The following is a 12,267-nucleotide window of genomic DNA, read 5'->3' as shown; positions in this document are numbered from 1 at the left end:
GGAACTGAGGCCCAGAAATTGCTTGCCCAGCAGTCAAAGGACTAGGGAAACTGTGTTTACTGGCCCTAGCTCCACACAACAACAGAGTCTGAGGTGGTGGTAGAGACATTTAATGGCAGATGATGGGGTGGGGTTGGGAGACAGAAAGACAGGACAGAGGGGTGATGGCTTAAGGACGTCGAGACAAGCGCCGCAGCAGCTCCTGGCCCAGCAGCCCTTGCTCTCTCCTGGCCCCTTGAAGCACACTTCGGTTCTCCTGGGCCCGACGAAGCAGGTAAGGAATCACCTCCTCCAGAGAACCATAGGGGATGGACTTGTAGATGGCATACCCAGCCTGCCCTGGGGGAGAAGAGAGAGCAGGCCCTCTGGCAGGCTGAGACTGGGCTCAGGGCTTGGATGGGTTCAGGTGGGGAAGAGAGAAGGCTTGAAGGCCAATGCTGTCCTGGCCTGAGGGAGCAGGGATTGAGGATAGGTTGGTCTGTGATGGTGATACATACCCAGGGCAAGGGAGACATGGTCACACATGCCCAGCAGCTGTCCAAAGCACACGGCACCATCTGGAGCAATGCCCAAGTCTGACATCCTGTGGCATTGGAGAGCAAGGTTAATGTCCTTTGGGAGCCACTGGATGGAGACTGGCTCTGCCAGTCCCCAGTATAGGAGAGGGATGAGGCCCCCAGCGCTCTGCTGCCCCCCACCTCCCCAGGTTCATCTCCTCCTCCTCAGGCTCCAGGCTGCCTCCCTAGGAGACCTAGCTCGTCCCAAGCTTTTCTAGGGGCTTTAACTGTGTGGGCAGAGACTGGCTCCTCCTGGGGCCCAGCCCAGAGCCCACTGTTGAGGTGAATCAGACTTGGAGGGACAAAAAGGACAATGGCAAGGGAATAATAAGAGCCCACTTTATACAGCACTCTCTCTCTCTCTCTCCTTACAATCACCTTTACAGTTGAGGAAAATGAAACTCAGAGAGGTTCAATGACTGTCATGATTGCACGGCTCTGAGACAGAATGTGAACACAGGCCAGTTCTGACTTGATGTCAGTCCAGCATTCTTTCCACTAACCAAATATCCTGGTGTGAAGTTTAGGTGGGGAAGTTCTTAGTGAGCCCATTTCCCTCTCTTTAACCCTTCAGTCTCTCTCTCTCTTGTATGATTCAGGGTTCCCTCTAGTCCTTAAGCTCAGACCCCTGCCTCCTAGGACCTCATTGAATCTCTTTGGATGAATTTCCCTCCTCTTGAAATAAGAAGAATGAAATGGTGACCCCTGAAGGACCTCCCCGACTCCCTGGCTCTGGATCTCCCAAGTCCCTCTTCTTGCCCTTCCCTGCCTCCTTAGGGACACTTCCCCATCTCCCCCATCCTCTGGCCCCATCTTACCTCTTGACTGCCTGGCGCACAGATTCTTCATTGTGAGAAGCTACCATAAGCTGACATTGTGAGCCCCGGCGGCTGACATGTCCCAGCATCAGCTCCAGACATCGGCTATAACTGGGAAAAGGGGTGAATAGGAAGAAAGGTGAGGGGATCCATGACCCAGAGGAATCGGGGCCTGGCAGTTACCCTCCCCCCCCCACTGTGGGAGTCCCCTTTTACCTACCTTCGGCTCGTGGCCTCATAGTTGGGCTGCGTAGGATCTGCTGTGCCACTCTTCTGGGCAAGTGCCCGTTCTGTTTCCAGATAGGCTCCACGAACCAGCTTCACCCCAAAGCCCAGACCTTTTTGCTCTGCTGCCTCTGCTGCCTGATCCAGCCTCTCATATGTGTCCTGAGGAGGTGGTGAAGGCCAGGGATGTAAAAGGCCTGGGTCCTAACCCCCAACCACTCCTAGGTGCTGTTTGGCTCCCTGCTACCTTGAGATAGGCCTGATAGGTGTTCCACACCCAGGGAGCCCTGTCCCCATCAGCCTCCTCCCGACAGTTCCAGCGGACGGCCAGGGAAGATACAAAGAGGGTCAGGGCCAGGTTGAGAGAGGTGTACTCGGCATCCACCAGCAGCCGCACCCCCTGGTTCCGGGCATACTGTGGAGAAGAGGAGAGGAGAGATGGGGCCATGGGACTCTGGCCATGGAAGGAGTTGGGTAGGCCTTGTGCCAAATGAGGGCCAAGAAGAGAGTTCAGACCTTGGGAAGAATTGGGGCTGAGGGCTGGGCTTACCTGAGCAATGCGATGGAAGCGGCTCAGCGAGGCCCGAAGATGCTGGTTCTGCTTAGAGCTGAGACTGGAAATCCAGAGGTCCTAAGCAAGAGCAGAAGTTGGGTTCAGGGGCTCCAGGGAGATGTTCAGAAATGCTTGGGATGGTTTGAGGTGCTTACCGTATCACTCTCCATGGCAGCAGCAAACCTCTCCGGACTTAGTTCCTTGGCAGCAGTTCCAGTCTCCCTGAGCTGGAGGGTCAGTTCCTTCTGCAGTGAGCAAAAGGGGGAGAGGGAGAAGAGGGTCCACAGTTCAGGACCCTAGCTTTAGGCCCTACCTCCATTCTCCCCCAGGCTTAGGTCTCTTACACAGAGTTGGGCACTGGTCAGGGCGGTCACTTTGAGCTGCATGAGGGCTGGCTGGGGTGGCAGGGATCCTGGGGGACCACAGGACAGGTCCACACAATGCAACATAGCATCCAGGTTTGCTTCATACCAGGCTTCTCTGCAGACCAGAGAGAACCTGATTTGTTAGACTCCTTGCTTCTCTCTGGCTTCCCCTTCAACTTCCCTCCCCTGATCCATGTGCTCACCCTCCCCTATCTGTCCCTGGCTCCTCCTCAGTGGGCACAGCCAGCAGAGGCCGCAGTCCAAGTCCCTGGAGTCTCTGGACAGAGTCTTGCACCTCAGCCGTGGTCTCCCCTGCCACAAACTGCCCATACACTGAAGCCCGAAGTAGTGCCTTAGAGAGCCGGGAGCCCAGGAGCCTCTGGGACCAAGACAGAAGCTAGGTAATAGGAAGAAGGAAAAAGAGAATTACAATAGGAAAAGACTTTGGAATTGGAATTGGGGAGAACTTAAAAGAATTCCCTCCATGGTTGGGGATCAAAACACTCACCGTTAGACCATAAGTGACCAATGGGGGCCATGCACAGGTCCGAAGCACCAACAGGGCCCTGATTAGTTCCCCTGTCTTTTTCAAACGAAAAGCTTCTCCATCAAACCGCAAAACTGGCCTCTGGGCTCCTGCACCCTGCAAAGGGGAGGTGCTCTGAGATAGAGATCGTAGTACTTGGCTGGTTCTAAGCATTCTGCCTGCCTCCTGGGTTCCCGGCACAAAGGAAGGGACCCTTAGCACAATCAATGGAACCAAAACCCAATTTCCCCACCTCTTGGGTGGCATATGACCAATTAACTGGTGGGGAGCACATTTAGGGTCAGTGGCTCCTTGGTGGGTGGATAAAGGGATGGGTAACTCATTAACCATACTTGGGGCAGAGTTCAAGTTTTGGGAGGGGGGCAGGGGAAGAAACTCTTAGGGGTTCTGAAAAGCACGTTCCCAGATTTCTATACTGACTCGAGCTATTTATTACATGATCATAGGACTAGACAGCAGTACTGGAGCCATACCCATGTGTCCCTTTTCCCTAGTCTTCACTTTTTAGGAAAGAGTAGTCTGAGCTTCAAGGAACAACCCTGGATTCTGGTGCCATTCTTAAGTCTCTTAGTTGCTTTGTAAAGCTCAGTAAAAATGGTAGGGAAATGAGAAGCCTAGTTCTCAAATATCGTGGTTGGGAAAAAAGGAGGAGAAAGGAGCTTCTTATTCTGCCTGAGAGTCACAGACTGCCATTCTAGGGTCTCTGGCCCTTGGCTGGGTTCCCTGGGGGAGCACTGTGCAATCTCAGGACTAAGGAGGATCATGGAGATGTTCATAAGCAAAACTGCCAGACTCGAGATTCCTCAAGATTCATCTTAAGGCAGCTGGGTGATGGAGTAGATAGAGCACCTGGACCTGAAGTCAGGAAGACTCATCTTCCTGAGTTCAAATCAAATTAGACATTTCCTAGTTGTGTGACTTCACTTGACCTTCTGTCTCAATTTCATCTCTAAAAGGAGCCAGAGAAGGAAACCACAAACTATTTTATCTTTGCCACATGGTATTCATAGTCAGATGTGCCTAAAACAACTGAATGACAAACACAAAGGTTGATTTTGAATTCATAGGCCTATGATTTTGAAGTTTGTAGGGCAAAGTATAAGAGCTATTTATTTGTGTGGGGTGTAGGACTGTTATTGTGAGGCCTTTGGGCTCCTACTTGCCATTTGTTGTATTAGGAGACCCTGTGGTAGTATTAGATTCAGATTAGCTCAGAGGAATTCAGTTCAACATTTATAAAGAATCTCTCATGTGCAAATCACCAAAAAATATGCCAAGAAAGAGGATGTCCCCTGTCTTTGAAAAACTAGGAGTAGGGGGAGAGAAGGAAATAACCAATTGTGTAGCTATATATAAGGTCATTTGAAGAAGGGATAGAAAATTGACAACAGGGGCAGCTAGGTGGCACAGTGGATCTCACTGGCTCTGGAGTCAGGAGGACTCGAATTCAAATCAGCCTCCTACATTTATAATAATTGCCTAGCTGTGTGACCTTAGGCAAGTCATTTAACCCCATGGCCTTAAATAAATAAAAAATTTTAAAATATTGACAACAGGGAGAAAGGGATCAAAGCACTTTAGCATTATACTTTAGTGGAAAGTATTTCTGGAGATAGGAGAGTGAGTATGGAGAGATGACTTAAACATGTCATTTATGAAGGAGGGTTACTGTTGATATGTAATGCAATACATGCTCCTCACAGCTAGCTATACCTCCTAGAAGTCTTGACTGGGAACAACATATGGCAGCATATACACTACCCCAAATCGCCAAGTCTCCTCTTCTTCCCTCTTCAGATATGGAAAGCAGAATTATAAAACTTTGCTCCACCAAATAAGCATTTTGTTTGCTTGTACAATAAAGTATAGTTTGTCAGTCCTGTGATAAGGCAAAACCTATACATGCACACTAGATAATGTGCTGGAAAAAAACTCTTTAATTGTGGGATTGAATGTTTTGCCATCTGGTTACTGAAGTGAGAAACCTACTTCTCAGCATTCAGAAAGGAGAAAGTGAATCAAGTTTGGACAAGTCTTACTATGTGACAGTGCCTCAGTTGTCACCGGGATACCCACCACATAAGCAACATGTAACAACTCAGATTGTATATTTAGAACTGGAAGGCACCTTAGAAGTCTTCTAATCCATCCCCTTCAACTGAATCCCATGCATATTGGGAAAGAGAATCAAATAGGACTTTTGCTTAGGGTGAAAGGGATGATAACTGATGACAGAGAAAACTGAGCTACTCAACTATAACTTTCTTTTCTCTGCAAAGGAGAATGATCTTTATACTGGAAATGACAGAACAAAAGGGACTTACACAGGGAGGTGATATCCAAGATATTGAGAGATAACACTTCAACTGCTCTTGGTGAATTCAAACCAACTGACCCTGATGAAATACATCCCTGTTTCCCTGGAAAAAGATCTGGCAGGTGTGATTGCCGAGTCATTCTGAGTGATATCTGAAAGATCATGGAAAATGGGAGAGATAACCTAAAACTACAGTCCGCAGTCTTTGGACCCATAAACTCCATTTAGATTCCTGGGAAAATTCTAGAATGAAATCATTAAATATATGTATGGAGGGGGGGGGCGAAGCCAAGATGGTGACAAGAAGGGATCAAGTCTTAGGAGCTCTCTGATAAAATTCATCAGCTAAGGACTCTAACTAAACTTTCGAGAGACAGAACCCACAAAGGGACCCAGTGAAGCAGTTCTCCTACTCAAGGTAACCTGGAAAAGGGCAGAAAGGCTCTGCTCCCCGGGGTCGGGGGGGGGGGGGGGCGGCCTGCCAGAGGGGCGGCCCGCCAGAGCCAAAGAACCTCAGCCTCCTGGAGGCAGCCCCAAGGCGCTGAGAGCCTCGGCTCACAGCAGCAGGGGAGTCTCCTGAGCTGCACCCTGGGGGAGCACCGGGCACAAAGTGGGGGAACAGCGGGGGGGCCTCTGCCAGAGCGAGCACGTGGAGCCCAGCCCTCAGGGCACACAGCCAGCAGCATGGTCTTTCCCCAGCCCTGATCCAGGAAACAGAAGCAGGCAGAGCCGGTAAGCAGGAGCCCCCAGGGCATGAGCCCATTGAGCTGAGGGAGGGGAGTGAAGAGAGACTGCAGAGCTCTGTCCTCTGCCTCTGGAACAGGACTCTAGGGCTCTGACCACATTCAGATCCTGATCGCAGTCTAAGCCCCCCATAGAACAGCAGGGACTCCCCCCACCTCGGCCCATGGCAGAGGGGAGCGCTTATGGTCATTCACAGACCAGGAGGGAGGACAGAGCCTCACACACTGAGACCCTTGTGGGAGTGTCCCAAAAGCTCAGGAAGCACCGCCAAACCAGGCCCAGGCCGGGAAAATGAGCAAGCAAAGAAACAAAAGGAAGACTATTGAGAAATATTTTGCAAATGAGCCCAAGAAGGATCAAAATACTCAGTCTGAAGATGAGGAAGCACAAGCTCCTGCATCTAAAGACTCCAAGAAAAACAGAAATTGGGCTCAGGCTATGACAGAGCTCAAAAAAGACTTTTGAAAATCAAATGAGGGAGTTGGAACCAAAACTGGGAAAAGAAAGGAGAGAGATGCAGGAAAAACATGAAAATGAAGTCAGCAGTTTAGTCAAGGAAATCCAAAAAAATGCTGAAGAAAATAGCATGCTAAAAACCAGCTTAGGTCAAATGAATAAAACAGTTCAAAAAGTTATTGAGGAGAAGAATGCTTTAAAAAGCAAAATTGGCCAGATGGAAAAAGATAAGAAAACTCTCTGAGGAGAACAAATCCTTCAGACAAAGAATAGAATTCAGGGAGATTGATGAATTTAAAAGAAATCAGGAATCAATACTTCAAAACAAAAAAAATGAAAAATTAGAAGAAAATGTGAAATATCTCATTGAAAAAACAACTGATATGGAAAACAGACTTAGGAAAGATAATTTAAAAATTATTGGAATACCTGAAAGTCATGATCAGGAAAAGAGCCTTGACATCATTTTCAAATAATTACTACAGGAAAATTGCCCTGATATTCTAGAAGCAGAGGGCAAAATAGAAATGGAGAGAATCCACCGATCCCCCAGAGAAAGAGATCCCAAAAAACCAACCCCTAGGAATATTATAGCCAAGTTCCAGAACTCCCAAGTCAAAGAGAAAATATTACAAGCAGCCAGAAGGACACAGTTCAAATATCATGGAGCTGCAGTCAGGATCACACAGGACTTAGCAGCAGCTACATTGGAAGCTCGTAGGGCTTGGAATACAATATACTGGAAGGCAAAGGAGCTTAGAATGCAGCCAAGAATAAACTACCCAGCAAGGTTGAATGTCCTCTTCCAGGGAAAAAGATGGACTTTCAATGAACCAGGGGAATTTCAAAGGTTCCTTTTGGAATGGCCAGAGCTGAACAGAAGGTTTGATCTTCAGATACAGGACTCATGTGAAGCACGGAGATTGGAGGAGAGGGGGGAAATATGAGGGACTTAATGAGGATGAACTGCATGTATTCCTACATAGAAAAATGACACTGATAATACTCATATGAACCTTCTCAGTTAATAGAGCAGGTAGAGAGAGCTTTTATAGTTGAAGCACAGGAGAAAGCTGAATTCGAAGATAAAATATGGTGTAAAAATGGAGTCAATAGAAAAAAAGGGAAATGGAATGGGAGAAAGAAAAAGGAGAGGGGGAATAGTCCAAGATATTTCACATAATATTTTTTTATTACAATGAGCTATTGCAATGATATGGAAGGGGGGAGGCAAGGGGGAATGAGGGAACCTTTGCTCTCATCAGAGATGGCTAGGAGAGGAAACAGCATATATACTCAATGGGGTATAGGCATCTGGAGTAAGAAGGAGCGGGGAGCAGGGGGGAAGGGGTGGGGATGTGAATAAAGGAGGAGAGGATGGACCATGGGGGGAGAGTGGCCAGATATAATACATTTTCTTTCTTACTTCTTGCAAGGGGCTGGGATTGGAAGGCCTGCCCAGGACCACAGGGCCAGGTGGATTCTGGGCCTAAGGGGTGGTATGGGGGCTCAGGGCTTCTTGGCCCCAGGACCAGGGATCTGTCTGCTGTGCCACTCAGCGACCCTACAGCAGAGTCAGAGTGAAAGGAGAGAGAAAATAGAGTACATGGTAGTGGAGAAATAAGAAAGGAGGGAGTTGCGATCAGCAATGGCAATGGTGGAAAAATATGGAAATAACTTTGGTGATGGACTTATCATAAAGAATGAGATCCACCCATGACAGAGTTGTTGGTGTTGGAACAAAGACTCAAGCACATTTTTTGTTATTATTATTTGGGGGAGGGTGCAGGGCAAGTGGGGCTGGGTGGCCTGCCTGGGGCCACATAGCAGGGTGATCTTTGGGTGTCTGGGGCCGGATTTGGACCCAGGTGCTCCTGGCTCAAGGGCCAATGCTCTGTCTGCCACCCAGCCACCTCTACTATTATTACTATTTTATTTTATTTGGGGTCTTTTTTTTCTTTCTTTTTTTTTTTTTGGTTTTTGCAGGGCAGTGGGGATCGGTGGGCTTGCATGTCACATGACTGGGTGATTGTTGGGTTTATGAGGCTGGATATGGACTCCGGTGCTCGTAGCTCCAGGGCTGGTGCTTCGTCCATTGTGCCACCTGGCCATACCTACAATTATTACTATTATTTTTTTATTTTAATTTTTTTCTCTCCCCTTTACTTTTTCGCCCAAGCAAGTCTATCTATATTCATGGGGGAGGAGGAGTATTTTGTTTACTTGTAAACAATATTTTATTAATGTAAAAAATATTTGTACAAAATGAGAATAAAAAATAAATTAAAAAAATATATATGTATGGATGGCAAAAATCTAAAAGGGAAATTTACAAAGAAGCAGCTTAGTTTCATCAAAACATCATGCTAGACAACTTATTTCCTTTCTGGAAAGGGTTACTAAAGTTGTAGATGAGAACACTGTGACTCCAGTTAACCTAGATTTCATCAAGGTTTTTTGAACACATACCTCTATGTGAGAAGGGGGAGGAATAAATTCAGATGGATTCAGAGCTGGTTGGAAAGTTGTATTCCAAATATTGAATTGTTCAATGCCAGCATGGCAAGAGGTTTCTTAGTGTGGAACCATAGAAATCTATGCTTGGTCCAGCAACTTGGATAAAACTACACATGGTAGGCTTACCGGATTTTCAGATAACAAAGTTGAAACAGAGAACTGACACAGTGAATAACAGAATCCAGTTCCAAGAGAATCTTGACAAGCATTGTTCTAAATTGAAGATGAAGTTAAAGATTTAAAAGTCTTCCATTTGGATGCAATAAAATGAAAGAAAAAAAAAGCAATTTCACAAGAAGACAACAGGGAGGCACAAAGATAGCAGTTGTTCAAAAAAAGATCTGAGGGTTTTAGGGAACTGCAAAATCAGAACTCAGTTATGTGCTGGCAAAGCCATAAAAACAAATGCAGTCTTGGACTGCATGAAGGGGAGGCATCGCTTCTATGAATAGGGAAGCTGTAGGACACTATTCTTTGTTTTTGCTAGACTTGATCCTGAGCATTGTGTTCAAAAGGATATCGAATTAGTGCTATGTGAGAATTGGCTGAGAGAACTGGGCTTATTTACTTTATAGAGAAGACTGGGGGGAGGGGGAGAGGATATTTGAAGGACTACTTTGTGGAAGGATTAGATTTGTTCTGTTTTGCCATTTGTTCTGTTTTGTCTGCTAAATGAGGAGTAATGGTTGGAAATGGCAAAGCATCAACTTTAGACTTGATGCCAGTGTATTTGGGCTTTCTGGCCTCATTCTTCCAGCTAGGTAGTATCATCTCTTCCCTTAGGGATTACATAATCCTAAAGGGTTGGGATGTCTCTTTTCTAATGCTTTTGTCTAGAGCCCAGGCCCTCATATGGTTCCCTACTGTCAGCCATCAGGTAGTAGCACCCTGGTTCCCTTTCATCAGTTACCTTGAGGGTAAAGGGCAAGAACATCAGTAAAAACCTCATTATTTCAGAGACACCCTGGCACCTATATCACCTCGGTCTCTGAGGCAAGTGGGCTCAACCTTAATGCTGTTTCTATATAACATTGATCCCTTTAAGTTCAGGTCTAAATGTGACACTGTTACTAAGTGAATGTTAATGGAAGATTATCTAGCCTCTTCTCTAAAATAATGCTGAACTGAATCCTGGAGAGGTGCTTCTCTAGGCCTCAAAGTTGGCTGCAAATTACAGCATAGGCTTCACTTCTGGATTTACTTGTGACACAATCTCCTGACCATTTGAGACTCACAATATCCCAGACTTCAATCTCCTTAATCTAAAATAAAAACAAAGGTAAAGACACAAAACTGTCATGGACAAAAAAATTACTGCTGTGAATTTTAGGTTTAAGTTTGAAGAACAATCCTTAATTTAACATTATTCTCTATTCAAACCTTTCCTAAATGACAGTCATGTGAGATGATTTGAGGTAACACTTATAGAATTCTTAAACAAGGAAAAGATCAGATGTTAAATACTCCCAAAACAGTCACTATCCAGTTCCTTAGCAGATCCTTCCCTAAGGATTTAAAGGGCTTCCTTTGATCAATAATTTATTTTTTAAGTGAAAAAGAAGACAACTTAAGTGGGTGATGATTCCAATCACTTCAAGGGATGGATAGGTAATGATCTTACCTAGATGAGAGTCAAGTTTGGTAATCACCTTTTACCCATTTCTTGGGACTTTAAAAGGGAAAAATCAAAGGTTTTTTTAGTTTTTTTTTTTTTTGCAAGGCAAACGGGGTTAAGTAGCTTGCCCAAGGCCACACAGCTAGGTAATAAGTGTCTGAGACCGGATTTGAACCCAGGTACTCCTTACTCCAGGGCTGGTGCTTTATCCACTACGCCACCTAGCTGCCCCATCAAAGGTTTTTTAGAATGGGAAAAAACACTATTTCCAGTTGAAATAAAACAAGAGATTTTTAATATGGTTCCACAGAACTCAGACCCATCATAAATGAAAGGTTTCAGCTAGAAGTCAGATGGAATTACAACAGCAAATTGGTAATTGAAGAGGATGGTAATATCTTTTCTTTCATGTCATTTCTGATCAAAATCAGGTTCTGATGAACTGTGTCCAAGGACTCTCGGTAGCAAGAATTTTCTTTGCAGTCTTCACTTGCTAACCTCACTTCAGCTCCATAGGGCTGCTGCTCCCCAGGATAGTGGCTGTGGACACTGTGTTAGAAGTGATGTTGCCAACACTAGGGGTTCTGAGTGGACATGATAGTTAAGGTGGTAGGGGGCTGACTTGTTTGGCACAGGCTACCATCTGTTTCTACCTCAGGGCAAGTAATGTGAGAGTGGGGAGGGAATCTGGTGACCATCTAGTTGTCATTAAAAGAATACCAACTCTTTATGTATGTTTCCCAAATTCTGTTTAAAGAGCTCTAAGGCAGGGGAACCCATCAGAACTTCAGGTAGGCCATTGTGAAGTAAAAGAGAATGAGCCCAGTCTGTTTTTCCAGTGTTCTCAGGAGACTTTTCCTATGAACCAATATGAAGCTCACAGTGAATGGTGAGTGTAATGCTTTTTACAAGCTGATGCAATTCCCACATGGACTTTGGAGCATGTGCAGATATTCTATAACTAGTTCTGGTCTGCTAACCTTGTAGTTTGAAAAAGAGCCTCTTCCACTGGACACAACTACCCAGTCAGACGGGGGGGGGGTGTTAAAATAAATTAGTCTAACTCATTACTTTTTTCAAATTCTTCCTGCCTTACAGCCTGTTAGAAAAGGGAAATGGGAGTTCCTGTCTTTTCTATGTGTATCCTATGTGTATTCTATGTGTATTTTCTATGTGTATTGTTTTGCATAGCATAACTGCTAAATAAATGCTTTTAAATTTTAATTTTCATTGATTTATTCAATATAAAAGATAATGAATTTGAATTCAGCTCTTCTGTCTCCAAATACAATATTCTCTCCTCTATAGCATATTATATTCACTTGACATAATGTTGGGAAAATAGACTGGAGGAGGCAATGTGAAGAGTAGGGTTTTTTTTTTAATTTTTTAATTAAGGCAATGGGGTTAAGTGACTTGCCCAAAGTCACTAGCCCAGCTAGACAATTAAGTGTCTAATGCAGAATTTGAACTCAGGTCCTCCTGACTCCAGAGCCCATGCTCTATCCATTACACCACCTAGCTGTCCTTACTGTGACGAGGCTTAAATGCCA

General features: G+C 45.5%; 1 protein-coding gene across 2 annotated transcripts; it reads right to left on the bottom strand.

Moving 5' to 3' along the window:
• Positions 1 to 30: 30 nt before the first annotated feature.
• On the bottom strand, positions 31 to 3,353 carry PRODH2 (proline dehydrogenase 2). Of its 2 annotated transcripts, none has more exons than XM_074218856.1 (10): positions 3,027 to 3,353; positions 2,722 to 2,915; positions 2,498 to 2,633; positions 2,309 to 2,398; positions 2,151 to 2,231; positions 1,848 to 2,015; positions 1,596 to 1,762; positions 1,376 to 1,486; positions 494 to 583; positions 31 to 339 (listed from the first exon to the last, which is right to left on the bottom strand). In XM_074218856.1, exons 1-10 carry the CDS (start codon positions 3,309 to 3,311, stop codon positions 66 to 68), a joined length of 1,596 nt encoding a protein of 531 aa, XP_074074957.1. In that variant the 5' UTR covers positions 3,312 to 3,353; the 3' UTR covers positions 31 to 65. The 2 variants fall into 2 exon arrangements, with proteins under 2 accessions (XP_074074957.1, XP_074074956.1); XM_074218855.1 differs by having other exon boundaries at positions 96 to 339; positions 498 to 583; positions 3,027 to 3,349.
• Positions 3,354 to 12,267: the final 8,914 nt, after the last annotated feature.

The sequence above is a fragment of the Macrotis lagotis genome, chromosome 1 (assembly GCF_037893015.1).
Source record: "Macrotis lagotis isolate mMagLag1 chromosome 1, bilby.v1.9.chrom.fasta, whole genome shotgun sequence".
Lineage (NCBI taxonomy): Eukaryota > Metazoa > Chordata > Mammalia > Peramelemorphia > Peramelidae > Macrotis > Macrotis lagotis.
The sequence above is the reverse complement of the archived record's forward strand: the minus strand, read 5'-3'. Positions and strand labels throughout refer to the sequence as shown.